The sequence below is a fragment of the Toxorhynchites rutilus genome, chromosome 1 (genome assembly GCF_029784135.1).
Source record: "Toxorhynchites rutilus septentrionalis strain SRP chromosome 1, ASM2978413v1, whole genome shotgun sequence".
In the NCBI taxonomy this organism is placed as follows: domain Eukaryota; kingdom Metazoa; phylum Arthropoda; class Insecta; order Diptera; family Culicidae; genus Toxorhynchites; species Toxorhynchites rutilus.
Window position 1 is genome coordinate 101,334,024 of NC_073744.1, and position 18,951 is coordinate 101,352,974.

Below are 18,951 nucleotides of genomic sequence, written 5' to 3' on the forward strand. Positions count from 1 at the left end.
GAGTGGGGCAGCCGCTTTAGTCTAAGTTGTGTGTTTCTTCACACTCTCCTATAAAATTTGGAGAATGAGAAGATCTGGGAAAATCACAGGTGAAAAAATATCACGTGTTAATTCAAGTTACAGTAGAATCCCGATTATCCGCGAATAATCGGGATGATGTTTAAACATAGAAACTATGTTTTATCAATACAGAAATAGATACAGGTACAGATAATCGGGGTACAGATACAGATACAGATAAACGGGGTTCTACTGTCATAGTCTTATTTATTGAATAAAAACATTTGCTTGCAGATAATATAATTTGCATATATTTTCGCAATCTAAAATAATCTGGCATCCCTGAAACTGAAAGGATCAGTCTGTATTTGTGAAGCGAGTATTATGATGTGTTTTTGAGAAGGAAAAACGAGTTTTAAAGTGTAAATTATGTATGGAAATTAACTTTTCCAAATCAAATTAGTATTCTATGTGAATGCAAATCACTTTTTTTCTGCAAGTGGTGAGAAAATCCCATACAAAAGTTGTGTCCGGAATTGACGTTATATTATAATAATAAATTTTAGTAGGAATATCTAAAAATTCAGAGGAAATAGGTTAAGTTATGGGCACCTTACACGATCAACCGGATTGACAATAAGTGTCTTCAATATCGTGACAGCTAGGCTCTCAACCTCAATCAATATTTTTCCACCTTACACGGTCAATATCGCCCTCAACCCGAGACAACGAAAATATCCGCGATGGCTAATGGCGACATTTGAGTTTGGGATCCAAACTATTCTCTATCAGATTAGAAGGCTAAAAGGCAATTTTCAATTGGTAAAATTTGAATGAAAATATCTACTTGGTATTATTTAATTAGTTGAAGCGCGTAGTCCTAACCTTAACTTAACCTATTTCCCCTGTATTTTCAGATATTCTTACTAAAATGTATTATTATAATATAACGTCAATTTCAGATATAATTTTTGTATGGGATTTTCTCACCACTTGCTGAAAAAAAGTGATTTGCATTCACATAGAATACTAATTTGATTCGTAAAAGTTAATTTTCATTCATAATTTACACTTTAGAATTCGGTTTTTCTTCTCAAAAATACATCATAATACTCGTTTCACAAATACATACTGTTCCTTTCAGTTTCAGAGATGCCAGATTATTTTAGTTTGCGAAAATATAATATATGCAAGTTATTTTATCTGCAAGCAAATGTTTTTATTCCATAAATGATGTAACGAGATCCTCTCTCACTCGAGGAATGGGATTCTCGGTTACTCCTAACCGTCAGCACAAGCTATAATTCCAATAATCTGGACACACACAACACTAGAGATTAGAGAAGCACCGGGTCTCCCCGTACTCACCGTACTTTATGTTGGCTGCCAGATGTCATCAAGAGACCATGGGTCACTCCGGAATCCTTCAATCCGCGTCCTCTCCGCCTCTGTCCGCCGGAAATCTCGACGGCGTTCTCACCGTGCCACTTGTTTCGCCCGGAGCCACCGCGGCGCGCTCGATCCAGTGTGGATAATCCGCTGCTCCGTTGCCCGGGGCCACCCGCGGCTCCACGATCCCGTGGGGACTCTTCCTTTTATTTGCGCTCACCTCCGAGTGAAACTCAGCGGCGTATCGGTGCCGCGAACCCGAAGCGGTTGTGCGGGAACTATCACTCGGATCTTCGATGAACTTGATCACTCACTAACGGCACAAAATGGCGTGCTTTGCCACTCGCCCCAAGCCACCCACACGAACTTTGCGGTACCCTAGAACCGCGATTCCGGTGTAATTGGGCGGTGAACCACCTTCCCGCGAATACCGACAAATCGGTCACTCAACGTTGCCTCTTGGCCCAGCGTTAAACTAAATCTGCCAAACGTGGCATACGTAGCACAAAATGGCGTGTTTCGCACTCACGCAAGCCATCAAACTTCTCCTTGGTGACACACTTACGCCGCTAATCCGGCGCGTCCTTTTATTTTTTTTTCCTTCGTGATTCACTCGCGCTGGCCTTTCTTTAAAGCCTTGTATTTCGCGACGACCGACGAACTTGTCGCGTTATACCACCCCTCACGTGGCAGAAGACTCGACCCGAAGTATAATCAAAACTTGGAGATGCGTCCGTTCGCTTAAAGCGTCCGTAGCCCAAAAAAACAAAAGGACCAATAACGCCTTTTTTCTTCCTCCACGGAAGTGATGCTTGACAGCCGCTTTGTTGTGCGACTATCCTATGCGCACGGTTGGTGATGACATTTACCGTCATATAAGTGTTATATAGTACGGGGGGTGCTGTGTTGTGTGCCATTTTTTTTTTTTTTTTTTTTTAATTATTTTGGTTTTATGCTGACAAAAACGCCACGAATGTTACACAATCCTACCATGAGAGCAGAGTTTTTTGTGAGACGGCGAAAGGCGTCTCACAAAAAACTCGTAAAATTTGATTTTCTTTTTGTGAGAAACTACAGATCCTTCAAACAAATTGGAGTCTAGCTCCAAACACAATTTTACTAACTCATGAACTCAAATGCGCGAGCCATTCTGCCCGCCAAATCAGAAGCTTCTTTACTCTATACCTAACCTCATTACCCAAATACTAAAATCGGAACAAAATACTGATGTAACGACAGCGAATTCTGTCAAAATTGTAATCTGAATATCGCCTTACGCGAAAGAAAATTTCTCCAACAAATTTGAGATAGATTTTGCTCTCATGGTGTGTTACGGATTGCCTATTTTAGTTTATTCGAACTCTTTGCGTAGCCATGCCCTGGGAAAGGGAGCATTTCCTCTGCCCGAGTCACCACGAGCCCTATAAGAGGTTTTAAGGCCGCGCCTCTCATTCGCGTTACTTTTGTTCTGGATGTTTTCGTGGTGATCCCCTTTTGACTTAAGCAAAGATCGAATGTGACCCTGCGTGCTAACTATTGCGAATTTGAGACACACACACTACCGCTATGGTGTTGCCGAATGAACAAAATTTGGGTCTATGTGCTTGCAGTTGTACTGTTTCATAGTTGTTGTGTCATGTTCGACGATGTGCACGATTTATCTCGATCGGCAAACGGTGTTGCCACTATGTGTTTTTGCTTGGGAGTGCTTTCCTCTTGGTTAACAGATATGATTCTGTAGTCATAGCTTGTCTGTCTTTTGTATGTGTGGTTTCAGTTTGTCACGTTCTGAAAACGGCGTGCTTTTTTCAGTTTGCACGGTCAGTTTCTCCCGCTCTGACTAACGGCATACCCGCTTAGGTTTTGAGGATGCTAGAGGGAAACGATTGCTTCGTATTTTATCGTCGTTGGATTCGGTTCCTATCGATCTCCGATCCATTGGACGGTGTTTCCCCTTGAGCCATTCTAGGCTTCCCTGCAACTCATTTCCAGTTTGGCAGGGTACACTTTCTCACGACGAACGGCAGGCGCAAATTTTTTGGAGCTTTTGACCCTCAGTGGTGAATGTCATTCGAAGTATTCCACAAGCATGCGTTGTCTTTTCCTTGCTGTCCGTTTATTTCGGAATTTGTTTGTGAGTGACGCTGCTTGTGACTCTGCTTGCGGAAGTCGCTGTTGTCCTGGAACTCCACATTTTGGGTGCAGCCTTTCAGTGTAATTCTGCTGGATTATTAGTTGCCAATCTCAGTTCGTTGCTAGCGAGTGACCGCGGTCATTGTCCGCGGTTTCAGCAGTTCGCTGCTAGCGCCATTCGGCAGTTCGTTGCCAGCGCATTCCAGCGGTTTTAGCATTTCGTTGCTAGCGAGATTTAGCAGTTCGTTACTAACGGTATTTGGCAGTTCGTTGCCAGCGAGATTGACAGTTAGTTGTCAGCGAGAGTGCGATTTTTCTCGATCGACAAACGGGATTTCCACTTAGTGTTTTTTGTATGGATTAATTTCCTCTTTGTTGGCAGGCATAATCATGCGGACATAGCTGGTTTCTTATATGACACAAAATGTGCTTTCCATGCGACCCGTTTCCCGATCAGCAGGGTGCAATTTCTCCCGATTTGCGAACGGCCAGCGCCAGATTTCACTGCGATGTCATCTTGGAGCTTCTCTTTCTGTCTTGGTGGGGAGGTAGATTTGTAAATGTTGTTGCTCACCACACCTCGACGAATATGTATCACCATTATGTGTTTTGTTGAGCACAAGGCTCTTTGTTACGGACCCAATTCAGATAGCAAGGCCGGCCAATAAACAAAATAATGTTATTGAAGTGCAAACGAGCGCATAGAAAATTTATAGCCCAATGAATCACCAGATACGGCCATGTGATTCATCCCTTTCTTATTTTTCTTTTCCTTTTGTATAGCTTCAGACAAGCGGTGCATGACGCACCAGAAAGTAGGGACAAATAAATAAACAAATCTGTGACCCGCACGATCCTCTGAATAGATCGTATTACTCATAGTGTAGCGCAGGCATACAAGATAGGAAATCACGTGTTCATTTGAGACCGTGAGCAGGCAGACAATCGATATGGGCTCGGTTGTCTGAGAAGGAAAGAGAGATCTCTTCTCTCCTTTATAGTTTTAACGCCTAGGAATGAATTCTTGGGTATATATACTGGGGATTCTGGCCTAGGAAGTTCAGTTCAAGTTTCAGTCAGTTCAATTTCACAGTTCAAATCAAACAGTTCAAATCAAACAGTTCAAATCAGAAGTCTAATTCGTTAGTTCAAAATCAAAGTTCGTAGTTCAAAGTTCAATTCGTGATCCGAAAATCCACCAAGCGTTGACAACCAGGCGTCACGCATCAGAATCCGGATACACCCAAGCGTTGGCAACCAGGCGCCACGCTATAAAAGGTATAACCAAAAGGAACAAATCCCAATCCGAAAAGCAGACCATTTGCTTCGCTTCACCGGACCGCACTGGAGCCGGAAGAGGTTGAAGTTTTGTGGCTGCCCTAGCCGGGATTTGTTCACGCAAAGGGGCTTAGCCCATAAGAGACCAACCAAGTCCAGGGAATAGATCCCTGGCTTTAATAAATTTAAACCGTGATTCTCAGGCCTCAATTGCCGACATCTAGGGAAATAAGTTCCCTAGATTAATCACGAAGCGCTCGAGAGAGGACGAGCGAAAAGTCTTGCCTTCATAGCAAGCATCTAGGGAACTCCAGTTCCTTAGATTATATTTTGGTGGCTCCAGAGAGGAGATTTAAAACTCACACCTTCGCCAAGAAAAGAACCACGATCCCTCGCGCAAGAGGAGTAAATCGGGAGGCTCAGAATCACGCCTTTTTGAAAAGACTAAGAAGTCAAGAATTGAAATTTGAACTCTCGCGCCAGAGAGTGAAATTGAACTCACGTGTATTCAAACGGGAATCACGTTGTAAGAGGAGATAAGACTTGGAACTCAAGCACTCATAGAAATTGATTTGAACACACGTGCATTCAAAAGGGAATCACGTTTATAAGAAAGAGATAAGACTTGAAAATTTAAGCACTCAAAAAAGATCTGAATTGAACTCACGTGTATTCAAGAAGGAATCACGTTAATTAAAATGGCTACATACGCATATAAAGCCAACCCTAATGGGCACTGCCGTCTGTGTACGGACAAAGACAAGAAAGAGGACATGGTCGCATGCGATGAATGCGATCGGTGGTTCCACATTTCATGTGTGGGACTCACATACCTACCCAAGAAAGATGAAAGGTGGGTATGCCCTAAGTGCATGAGCACAGAAAGGGAAATGATGGAACTGAAAGTCAAAGTCAGACAATCAGTTTCCGGAGACAGCTTGCAAGAAATTTTGCAAGAGAACAGAGCAGCAATGGAGGCTCTGGTAAAGTCCATGAGGACAACGAGATTCGAAGCTGAACCAGGTACAAGTTCAGCACACAATAATGACAGCATCGAAGGTCAAAATCAGGAGGCAGAGCCAGAATGGACTGTCTACCTAAAGCGACAAGCACTCATGAGCTTGCCAAAATATGGAGGTGCGGCCAGAGAATGGCCGAAATTTAAAAAGGCCTTTGATGAGACCACAAAACAAGGTCAATTTAACAGGCTTGAAAATTTGAATCGCCTGCAAACAGTGCTGTACGGGAACGCAGAGAGGAGCGTCCGACAGTTAATGATGGATCCAAATAATATGGACCAAATAATTGATAGACTAGAAGATAATTTCGGAAGACCCGAACTAGTCTATAAAGAACTACTAACCGAACTCACCAATATCAAAAGGGAGAGTCGGAATTTGATTACCGAGATATCCGAAGCACTGGATAATCTCGTCTGTAATGTTTCTCTTATGGATAGAGAAGAATTCCTGATTGACCACCGATTGGTGGAAGAGATCATAAGGAAAATGCCCTACGGTCTACAGGTGAAGTGGACTGAAGAAATGTACGACGGGGCAAAGACTTTAGCTGATCTCAATGAGTGGCTGAAGCCTCATTCGAGAACCAATAGACTGCTGAATGGCACCAGCAGGCCGCAGCCGCGAGAAACAAGCAGACCGCAGCCGCGAGAAATTAACAGATCGCAGCCGCGAGACACGAGGCCTGAGCGTCGATTTAACGTAAATACGCATCAGGAAAATAGATCGACAATAATAAAACGCAATTGTGAAGCATGTCGGGGAAACCACAAACTCCTCGAATGCACCAGATTTAAGGCTATGAAGCCTGAAAAGCGAAATGAATTAGCCTTTAAGGCAAAGGTATGCTTGAGCTGTCTCGCATTTACAAACCATATGATGCGAGACTGCAAAAGAGCAAAACAATGTGGAATTAATGGATGTAAGTTCAAACATCATCCATTAATTCATAAATCTCATGAGAGAGAATCAAGTGATTCAAATCAGTCGGAAGGACAGCATAGTCCAGATACACAAGCAGATGGTGAGATACACAATCACCAACAACTAACAAAATCCAACGTATTCTACCAAATAGTTCCTGTGACGTTGAAAAATAATGACAAAATCATCAACACGTTCGCTTTCTTGGATGCGGGGTCATCACTCTCTCTAATAGACGAGGAGATTGCGAACAAGTTAGGGCTCAACGGAAGAATTGATCCGTTAATGCTAAAGTGGACGCAGAACGTCACGAGAAACGAACAAAACAGCCGTAGAGTTCAGGTACGAATCAACGGCAACAATGAAAAAGAATACGTCATGAAAGGAGTGAGAACGATAAAGAATCTCCAACTCCCAGAGCAAAGCTTCAACAAGGAGGTGATGGAGAAAAGGTATCCATACCTCAAGAATCTGCCGTTGAGCAGTTACAGCAGTATACGCCCGACGATATTAATTGGACTGAGTCACAGTCACTTGTTAATTCCATTCGAAAGGCGAATGAGAAAACCGAACGAGCCCACAGCGCTACGAACCAAACTTGGATGGTTCATGTTCGGCAACATATCGTCCAATGTGCAAGGCGGACACATCATGGTCATTCAGCAAGAAGATGAAATGAACAAGGCTTTGCAGAAATATTTCTCCACCGAAGACTTCGGCGTTAAGGTAGTCAAGAATCTACCAAAATCAGCTGAAGAAGAAAAGGCTGAACAAATTCTAAGAAGTACTATGAAATACAAGGATGGTAGATACGAAGTTGGACTTCTATGGAAAGATGAGGAAACGAAATTTCCAAATAGCTACAACAATGCAGCAAAGAGGCTGACAACGAGTGAGAGAACGTTAAAAAAAGACCCAGAGTTGAAAAAATGGGCAATAGAAACATTTGCGGATTACGAGAAGAAAGGCTACATCCGCAAACTGTCAGAGGAAGAAATTATGAAGCCGATATCAAGAATGTATTATCTTCCACACTTTATTGTGCACAACAAAAATAAGTTGCCACCTAAACCAAGGTTGGTTTTCGATGCGGCGGCAAAGACACAAGGTGTATCGTTCAACACGGAACTGTTATCAGGGCCGGATGCTACTACGTCATTGTTCGGTGTTTTAGTAAGATTCCGAGAAGGAGCAATTGCTGTATGTGGAGACATCAAAGAGATGTTCCACCAAGTACGAATCCGAGCTGAAGATCAACACGCTCAGAGATTCTTATGGAGAGATTGTGATAGCAGTAAGAAACCTGATGTATACGTAATGCAGGTGATGACATTCGGATCAACCTGTTCACCGTCATGTGCACAAGCGGTTAAAAACCACAACGCAGAAAAATTCAGAAAATATTGTCCAGTGGCGACTGAAGCAATCATCAAGCAACACTACGTCGACGATTATTTGGATAGTTTCGAAGAGCTTGATAAGGCAGCAGAGATAGTACTACATGTTATGAAAATTCACGATCACGCGGGTTTCCACATCAGAAACTTTGTGTCAAACAGCAGAGAACTTCTGCAAAGTTTACCCTCGGAACGTGTACAAATTTCCGGAATCAAAATGTTCGAAGAAAAGGATTCAATGACAGAAAAGGTACTTGGTGTATATTGGAACACCACGTCTGACACACTCGGCTATCAAATCAAATTAGACAAGCTAGGAAGTGATGTTACACAAATGCTACGTTTACCAACAAAGAGAGAGGTACTAGCTTTCGTGATGAGTGTCTACGATCCACTTGGACTCATCTCAAATATAACTGTGCATGGAAGAATCCTCATGCAAAGGCTGCACATAGAAAATATAGATTGGGATGACGAAATTCCCGAGAAGTTGCAGTCAGACTGGCAACACTGGTTAGAAATTATTGAATCTGCTGATAGCGTAACGATACCAAGATACATCCTCGAAGAAAGAACAGGTGAAGTAGAACTACACACCTTTGTAGATGCTTCTGAGAAAGCATTTTGTGCATGTGTGTACGTAAGAAGTATATCTGGAAACACACCACACGTAAGACTTCTATCAGCAAAGTCTAGAGTAGCACCAGTCAAACCATTGAGCATACCACGCCTAGAGCTACAAGCGGCCGTGTTAGGAAGCCGATTAACCAAAACGATAATAGATGAAACGAGGTTGAAAATCGTCAGCAAAACATTTTGGAGTGATTCACAGACCGTATTGTCATGGATCAAGAGTCCAAAACGAAGAAGCGTATTTGTGATGCATCGAGTAGGTGAAATCCTGGAAGATAACAGGAAAAATGAATGGCGATGGGTGCCAACAGATGAAAATCCAGCCGATGAAGGCACAAAGGAAAAGCTAGGAAAATCACAATGGTTTGAGGGACCTGATTTCCTAAAGCTCTCAGAATCGTCATGGCCTTCCATTGAAGAGAAGGAAACAGACGAAGAGTTGAGAGAAACAGTGCTAGTTCACGAAGAACTAAGCAAACTTAGTTTCATCGATAAGTACAAGGAATACTCAGATTGGTGGAAATTGGTGAAGAACCTTTGTGTATTAAACAGGACAAAGGAAAGATTACGTCGTGGATATATTCCAGACATTGAGTACAAGGACTACCAAAGAGCTGAGAACGTGCTCTATAGAAAGATGCAATGGGAAGCATTTCCAACAGAGATGGAAACTTTATTCAATGGCGGAACAATATCGTCAGGACCATTGGTCAGTTACGCACCCTTCCTAGACGAGGCAGGGGTAATGAGAAGTGGAGGACGTTTGAAGAAAGCCATGTCAGTACCATGGACTACAAGAACGCCAATATTGCTCCCACAAAAGCATCCATATACATATTTGATCGTGAAAGCAACACACGAAAGATATTTCCACCACGGCGAAAACACCGTCATAGCAGCATTACGGCAGAAGTATTGGATACTGCATATAAGAACAGTATTAGCAAACGTCAAGAAGAATTGCAATAGGTGCAAAATACGACGTGCAACTCCGGTAGAGCCGATGATGGCAGATTTACCACATTTCCGCACAGAAGCGCATATACCTCCATTTACAAACTGCGGAGTAGATTACTTCGGACCTTTCGAAGTAGCGGTAAAGAGATCGCTCGAGAAGAGATGGGGCGTCATATTCACCTGTCTCTCAACAAGAGCAGTACATATTGAGATGGCAGAAAATCTCAGTACTGATGCGTTCATGGTCGTGTTAAGGAACTTCCAGAACCGAAGAGGAAAGGTCACCAGTATCTACAGCGACAACGGAACGAACTTCGTTGGAGCAGAGCGAGAGTTAAAGTCGCTAGTCAATGAAATCAACGAGAAGATGGGCAAAAATGAAGCAGCAAAAATGGAAATCCAGTGGAGATTCAACCCACCTTCAGCACCACATTTTGGAGGCGCTTGGGAGAGATTAATAAGAAACGTCAAAGTAGCACTAGCAGAGATCCTGAAAGTTTGGGGTAGGAGCAAGCCATCAGCAGCAACGTTGCAAGCTGCATTCATCCAAGCGGAATTTTTAGTCAACTCTCGACCGTTGACACACATACCAGTCTCCTGCATCGACGATGAAGTGTTGACGCCATTCCACGCGTTAATAGGAAGAGCAGGAGAGTATGCCCCACCGTATGCACCAACGACCAGTCAGTATGACACAGCGCAATGGAGACGCATTCAACATTATTCCAAGTTGTTTTGGAACCGATGGAAGAAGGAGTACTTACCAACTCTGTTAAAGCGTAATAAAAATACGCAGAAAGTAGAACCGATCAAAGTCAACGACATCGTCTTAATCACGGACGACGACGCACCACCAGGAAAATGGCTTAAAGGACGAGTCATCGAAACGTTTGTGGCGAGCGACGGGCAAGTTCGCCAAGCAAAGATCCAAACCGCGAAAGGTGTCCTGAACCGGCAGTTAAAATTGCAGTACTGGACATTATCAAGGGAAATGATCCAGCCATCAACTAATCAGGAAGAAGACGTCAGTGCTCGCTACCAGAGCACCAATATCCGAAAGATGCAGCCAACTGATGTAAGCTCGCGTCAGAGCTAAGATGTATGATCCATGGACCAAGCATTGAAGAGGACATCCTTTGGAACCAGGCAACGTGCCGAAGAATTGAAATTTAAAAGTGTTTTTAAACTCTGTTAGAATATAAGGATGAATGTAAAATAAATGATGCTCCGAAAACATGTAAACAAATAGAGATATAAGTAACACAGGTAGCATAGGGTCCGTTCAGGAATTTTATAAATCGAACAAGTAGATTTATCAGGGCCGGAATGTTACGGACCCAATTCAGATAGCAAGGCCGGCCAATAAACAAAATAATGTTATTGAAGTGCAAACGAGCGCATAGAAAATTTATAGCCCAATGAATCACCAGATACGGCCATGTGATTCATCCCTTTCTTATTTTTCTTTTCCTTTTGTATAGCTTCAGACAAGCGGTGCATGACGCACCAGAAAGTAGGGACAAATAAATAAACAAATCTGTGACCCGCACGATCCTCTGAATAGATCGTATTACTCATAGTGTAGCGCAGGCATACAAGATAGGAAATCACGTGTTCATTTGAGACCGTGAGCAGGCAGACAATCGATATGGGCTCGGTTGTCTGAGAAGGAAAGAGAGATCTCTTCTCTCCTTTATAGTTTTAACGCCTAGGAATGAATTCTTGGGTATATATACTGGGGATTCTGGCCTAGGAAGTTCAGTTCAAGTTTCAGTCAGTTCAATTTCACAGTTCAAATCAAACAGTTCAAATCAAACAGTTCAAATCAGAAGTCTAATTCGTTAGTTCAAAATCAAAGTTCGTAGTTCAAAGTTCAATTCGTGATCCGAAAATCCACCAAGCGTTGACAACCAGGCGTCACGCATCAGAATCCGGATACACCCAAGCGTTGGCAACCAGGCGCCACGCTATAAAAGGTATAACCAAAAGGAACAAATCCCAATCCGAAAAGCAGACCATTTGCTTCGCTTCACCGGACCGCACTGGAGCCGGAAGAGGTTGAAGTTTTGTGGCTGCCCTAGCCGGGATTTGTTCACGCAAAGGGGCTTAGCCCATAAGAGACCAACCAAGTCCAGGGAATAGATCCCTGGCTTTAATAAATTTAAACCGTGATTCTCAGGCCTCAATTGCCGACATCTAGGGAAATAAGTTCCCTAGATTAATCACGAAGCGCTCGAGAGAGGACGAGCGAAAAGTCTTGCCTTCATAGCAAGCATCTAGGGAACTCCAGTTCCTTAGATTATACTCTTGGTTGCCAGGATCTAGCCTGGCGACATAGCTTTATTGATTAATCTTCTTTCATATCCTTGGCGTGGTATCTCCCTTCCTTTCCAGACACCACATCTTCCAGTAAGTACAAATTTGTACCCAGAACTTCTTTGACGATCGTCGGTACAAACTTTGGGTTCAGCTTCTGATTAATTTTGTCAGTTTTTGAAGACAGACCGAAGTTTCGTCGCCAAGCAACGTCTCCTACCTTGAAGGATACTGCTCTCGTACGTAGATTGTAACGTTGTTTGCTTCTTTCATGGTTGTTCTTTATTCGCAAAGCCACGAATTCTTGTATGCGCTTAATTGATGCAAGGCGTACATCTTGTGCTAATCTCGGGTCGTTGTTAGTATTTAGATCTTGCTGTGTGTACAAATCTGTGTGCAGAATCAGCGGTCTTCCAAAGTTGGCGAAATGTGGGCTTACCCCAGTGACGTCATGCTTCGCACTGTTTATTGCAGCGGTGATGGCAGATAGATTTTCGTCCCATGCTTGATGATCATCGTCTAACAACGCTCTGATGCTCGTTGTCAAAACGCGATTCACTCTTTCCGCGTTATTCACCATCGGACAATAGTATGCTGTCTTCATGTGTGTGATCCTATTCTTGGCCAAGAAAGCTTTGAAAGCTACAGAGACGAACTGTTTTCCATTGTCGGATAAGATGATCCGAGGCCTTGAAAATTTCAAAAAGACGTGTTGTTCGAGAAAATCGATCATTTTGAGGGAATCCGCTGATCTCATTGGGTGTACTATCACGTATTTTGTTACCCAGTCCACTACGACTAACATAACTGTATTTCCCCGCCGTGAGCGGGTGAAGGGACCGACGAAGTCGATGCTTATGAGCTCCCAAGGCAGGCGGGCAGGCTTTGCTGCTCCCATGTTTGGCATCATGGAGGTATTCGGTGCTTTGGAGGCTTTACATACGCTGCAATTTCTGACGTATCGCGAGACATCTTCTCTCATTTTGGGCCAATAGAAATGAATCTGCAGCTTCTGCCATGTTTTGTGGAACCCTAGATGTGCTGCTGAGGCTTTGTCGTGAAACTCTTGGATGATTTTTGCACGTTTTGATTCCGGAACGACCTTTTTCCAGGCGTGAGTGCGTGAACCAAATTCGTCCTTGCACATGCAGTTTTTGTACAGTTCATCGTTTACGATTTTAAAATCGGGAAAGTCTTCTTGATTTTTCCGTACGCGTTGGGACAAATGTAGGTACCATGTGTCTGTAGCCGCGTCCATTGTGAACATTGTAGCTGTCGCTATTCTGGATAGTGCATCAGGAACAACATTAATCGCTCCTTTTCTATATTTGATGTCGAAATCGAACGCATTCAACCTCAATAACCATCGACTCATCAGCGCCGTGGGATTTTTCATCGATTTCAGGTAGCTAAGTGCTGCGTGGTCACAATGAACGGTGAATCTAACACCCTCCACATATCCTCTAAATTTCTCTATCGCTCGAATCACAGCCAGACATTCTTTTTCTGTGACGGAATATTTTCGTTCTGACGACGACAGTTTTTGAGAAAAGTAGCAAATTGGATGCTCTTCGTTGTCAAATTCTTGAGTCAGGACGGCTCCAATAGCTGCGTCGCTCGCATCACAAGCTATGGCGAAAGGTTTAGTGTAATCTGGCATCGCCAGGACTGGAGCCGAGACTAACGCGGATTTCAGTTTTAAGAATGCGTCTTCAGCTTCTGTTGACCATTTAAACCTTGACTTGGTCTTCGTTAGTTCCGTGAGTGGTACAACAATTCTTGAGAAGTTTGCGATAAACCGGCGATACCAATTACAAAGGCCCAAAAAGCGTTGTACTTCCTTTCTCGTCGTTGGTATTGGAAATTGCACAATGCACTCAATTTTCTCGTCGTCAACATTCCAACCCTTTTCATTCAGAACATAACCCAAATATTTGAGTTCCCTGCGACAGAAGTGAGATTTCTCTAAGGAGATTGTGAGATTTGCCTCCCTCAAACGACGTGCTACTTCCTTCAACAATTGTATGTGTCCTTCAAAGCTGTTTGAACAAATTATTATGTCGTCTAGATAATGGAATACTTTGGGTTCCATGTCTGCGAAGATGTGTGTCATTAATCGAGCTAGTGCTTGGCTCGCAGTGCATAAACCGAAAGGTACAACCTTAAATTGAAAGTGACCGCGCTGCGGTATCGTGAAGGCCGTTAATGGACGTGATGATTCTTCTAAAGGCATCTGCCAAAAGGCATCCTTCAAATCGATCGATGTGATATACGAACAGCTGTTTAGGTTGTTCATTATTGAAGAAATTTGTGGTATGGGATATCCCTCACTCACCATGATCGAGTTTAAGTGGCGGGCGTCCAGGCATACCCGATATTTGCCTGTCTTTTTCTTTACTGCAACTAGTGGGTTGTTCCATGGCGAGAAAAGCGCCTCTTCAATCACGTCCAACTTCAGCATTCGGTCTACCTCTTTATTGACTTCATCGAGTACGTATTTTGACATAGGATAATGGCGTTGTTTTCTGGGTTTCGCATCGCCAACCTGAATACGATGAAAATATTTGTCGGTTCTTCCTAGTTTTCCTTCAACTGCTCCGGGAAAATTCTGTATAGTGTGGTTCAAAATTTGCATTTGTTCGGTTGAAAGCGGTCTCATGTGTTCCGATGCCTTTTTAATCTCATCATCATGCGTCGCCTCTAGTGAGCAGCATATTGGCTTCACTCCAAATGTTTCCCAAAAGTTCATCCCGAATATGATGCAGTCGGGCAGCGTTGGTAGTAATAATGCTGAGATCGTTTCGTTTTTGCCGTTGTACACTATGGGTAGTCTGGTGTACGACTGCATTTGGTGTTCTGTACCGTCCGCTGTCTTAATCGACCCCTTGAATGCCATTTTCCGGAGTTTTAGATCGTCGATCTCGTTTACGAATGATCCACCCAGAATTGAGCAGTTTGCACCGCTGTCTAGTAAGCCAGTAAAGGGTTTCCCCATAATTTGCACTGTTGCATGAGGTCGGTTGTCATTTTCTGGGTGTATTATTAAAGAGTTGATGTAAAGGAATTCTTTCCAATTTGAGGGATCATCGAAATGTAGCGAGGATGCTTGCCCCTCAGTTATTGATTCCCCGCTTGCACGTTTCCCGAACGCTGGCGACAGGTCGGGCAACTGCGGAGCGAAAAACCCTTCTGCCCGCAGCGGTAACAAAATAAAACTGCTTGCGGTTTCGTGCAATCCATAAAACGATGCCCACTTTCATCACAATTCCAACATGTCATGTTGGCCTGATGTTGAGCATCCGATTCTGGCGTCTGATCTATTCGAGGGTTCTCCGCACGACTGAATTGTTGAATCTGTCTCGCATCTCTTCTTTCGAGTTGAATCTTCAGTGCGTTGACTTGCTGCTTGAGAGTTTCTATATCATTGGTTGTGTTCTCTGCATCTCGCTGCTGTTGATCGGTCATTGTAGATGAGTGTTCTAAATGCGATAGCATAGCGTTGTCCGCATCTACGGCGTTTATTCTCCCATATCGTGGGACTATCTGTTGACTTTTAGGCACATTGGTTCTTGCTATAGGTGTTGCCAGTGTCGGTTCCAGCAAAACATCATGTGGCAGAGGTATACGACGTTGTGCGTCTTGCAGCTTCTTCAGCTCGTCAAATTCTTTACAGGCTCTGACCAGTTGCAACAACGTGGTTGAGTGTTGCGCTGCTGCAATTGGGGCGTACGTCGAATTCATGTTTTTCTTGATTATGAAGACCTTTTCCTTCTCGCTCATCGGCGGATCCACATAATCGAATAATGTGGCAATGTCCTGATAGAACTTGTGGAAAGACTCATTCTCTCCTTGTCGTCTGTGGTATGCTTCCACTCGCAATATATAAGCGTAGCTACTTGGAAGAAATTCGTTTCTTATCGTCTTTTTAAACGCTTCCCACGAGTCTAGTTGTCCCCTGAGGTACGCGTTTCCATACCACGTAAGTGCATCATCTAACAGCAAGTGCTTGATATTCTTCAGCAACACTTGCTCTGGTACTGCTTCTGACAAGGCGAATATCTCTACTCTTTGTAGGAAATTATTCAAAGATGTACCGTCTTTTTCCCCTTTGTAACGAAAGGGCCAATTGTGGATCGCTTTACACATTCTCCTCTCGTCTAACTGCATACGCAATGCAGCGTTTTCCTCAGGCCGCAAGTAATTCATCATTCCATCATTCCGCATCCGATCATCATAGAACTGCTCTCTTATCCTTGGCCTTCCACTTGGGGCAGCATATGGTGGAGGTGGACATCCCTCATTCAGCATTTCTCGCGAGTTAAATTGGTTTGCTGGGCGCAAGGCTGCTGTGCTTATTCGGTCTTCTAGTGACCTCCATCCTCTACGATCCAATCCGGGTAGTAGGTCAAACCTCCATGATTTTTCTACTCTGGACAAATTATTTAATTCCTCTCTTCCATTAACACCATCGTCTGTCTCCCTCACATAGCCTGACTGATGCAACCCCGATGTTTCCTGCTCTGAGGGCCGTGTGCTCAGAGAAGATTCTTGTTGCGATAGGTTTCCGGTTTGTTTCCCTACCAGATCGATTTCCGTTTGCGTGGGCGTGCGAGTCGCTTTCGGTATCGCACCGGAGGCACCCGGGATGTCTTGTTTACTACCAAGAGTTACATTCTTGTGACCCTTTCCCAAAGCATCATCGATATCCTCCAACGCAAACTGCACCAGTAGGCATAGCGCAGTGTGTGTGTCTAAATAATTCGCGGTTGGCTCAATAATGGCCAATCGGTCGCGATAATGGAACAGACGAGAACGAGCTTGACGAATGAAGGTTAAATCGCTCTTCTGAAAAGCCGAGTCTAATGTCAACAACAATTCGTTGATATTGAATTGACATAAATTTATATTTGCATCTCCGTCCATGACGTGGGTGGAGGTTTCGTAAAATTTGTGCTTAGATACATCTTCTTCTATCAGCGCACGTAATCGAACTGCTCTGGCCCTGCGTGGAAGGGAGTTCAAGCTGGACACATGGCGCAGAGCTAGCTCGTAATTTATTTCTTCTTCGGTTAGACACGCTGGGTCCATGATTATTTATGGTATTATAATTCACAATATAGTTTATATGTATATAATTTATACTATTTGACATGCACTCTGTGCGATCTAAAATTTGTTAACCTAACCAAAATCTCAAAAAATTCCAGAATGAGTCAATTAGTCTTAATTATCGACTCATCATCAACATAACCTTAACAAAATAATGGGTTCAGGTTAGTTGGGCGCCATTGTAACGAGATCCTCTCTCACTCGAGGAATGGGATTCTCGGTTACTCCTAACCGTCAGCACAAGCTATAATTCCAATAATCTGGACACACACAACACTAGAGATTAGAGAAGCACCGGGTCTCCCCGTACTCACCGTACTTTATGTTGGCTGCCAGATGTCATCAAGAGACCATGGGTCACTCCGGAATCCTTCAATCCGCGTCCTCTCCGCCTCTGTCCGCCGGAAATCTCGACGGCGTTCTCACCGTGCCACTTGTTTCGCCCGGAGCCACCGCGGCGCGCTCGATCCAGTGTGGATAATCCGCTGCTCCGTTGCCCGGGGCCACCCGCGGCTCCACGATCCCGTGGGGACTCTTCCTTTTATTTGCGCTCACCTCCGAGTGAAACTCAGCGGCGTATCGGTGCCGCGAACCCGAAGCGGTTGTGCGGGAACTATCACTCGGATCTTCGATGAACTTGATCACTCACTAACGGCACAAAATGGCGTGCTTTGCCACTCGCCCCAAGCCACCCACACGAACTTTGCGGTACCCTAGAACCGCGATTCCGGTGTAATTGGGCGGTGAACCACCTTCCCGCGAATACCGACAAATCGGTCACTCAACGTTGCCTCTTGGCCCAGCGTTAAACTAAATCTGCCAAACGTGGCATACGTAGCACAAAATGGCGTGTTTCGCACTCACGCAAGCCATCAAACTTCTCCTTGGTGACACACTTACGCCGCTAATCCGGCGCGTCCTTTTATTTTTTTTTTCCTTCGTGATTCACTCGCGCTGGCCTTTCTTTAAAGCCTTGTATTTCGCGACGACCGACGAACTTGTCGCGTTATACCACCCCTCACGTGGCAGAAGACTCGACCCGAAGTATAATCAAAACTTGGAGATGCGTCCGTTCGCTTAAAGCGTCCGTAGCCCAAAAAAACAAAAGGACCAATAACGCCTTTTTTCTTCCTCCACGGAAGTGATGCTTGACAGCCGCTTTGTTGTGCGACTGTCCTATGCGCACGGTTGGTGATGACATTTACCGTCATATAAGTGTTATATAGTACGGGGGGTGCTGTGTTGTGTGCCATTTTTTTTTTTTTTTTTTTTTTTAATTATTTTGGTTTTATGCTGACAAAAACGCCACGAATGTTACAATGAGACTATGACAGTAGAACCCCGATTATCCGCGAGCGGGCCCTGCGAATTATTCGTGACTGCGAGTTCCATAGTAAATCAATAGGCCTTTCCGGAATTTGTTAGTGAGTGGTAGGCCCATGCTATTTTGTTGTGGTCATGGTTTTTACATTATTTAGCCACTGGTGTACACGACCTTATAGATGGATAGTTGATTGATTTCTGTATTGATAGAACATAGTTTTTATGTTGAAACATCGCTTTTCGTGTTTGCATTTTTTTGTCCTTTAATGGGTCATCCGCGATTTTCTTTTATCGCGGTGAGTTTGCCCGACTATTCCGCGGATAATCGGGATTCTACTGTAGCTTGAATTTACACATGATGTTTTTTCATCTGTGATTTTCCCAGATCTTCTCATTTTCCAAATTTTGTAGCGGAGTGTGAAGAAACACACAACCCGCTCACTAGCGCAAAGAATGACCGAGTTCAACGTTAA

The 18,951-nt window shown here is 43.8% G+C and overlaps 1 protein-coding gene across 1 annotated transcript; it reads left to right on the plus strand.

Annotated features, from left to right (window-relative positions):
* Positions 1 to 5,498: 5,498 nt before the first annotated feature.
* Positions 5,499 to 10,826, plus strand: LOC129761242 (uncharacterized). Its single transcript, XM_055758958.1, has one exon. It carries the CDS (start codon positions 5,499 to 5,501, stop codon positions 10,824 to 10,826), a length of 5,328 nt encoding a protein of 1,775 aa, XP_055614933.1.
* The last annotated feature ends 8,125 nt before the right edge of the window (positions 10,827 to 18,951 follow it).

Excerpts from the sequence above, each read along its gene's own strand:
- LOC129761242 (XM_055758958.1), top strand. The coding sequence starts at position 5,499 with ATGGCTACATACGCATATAAAGCCAACCCTAATGGGCACTGCCGTCTG.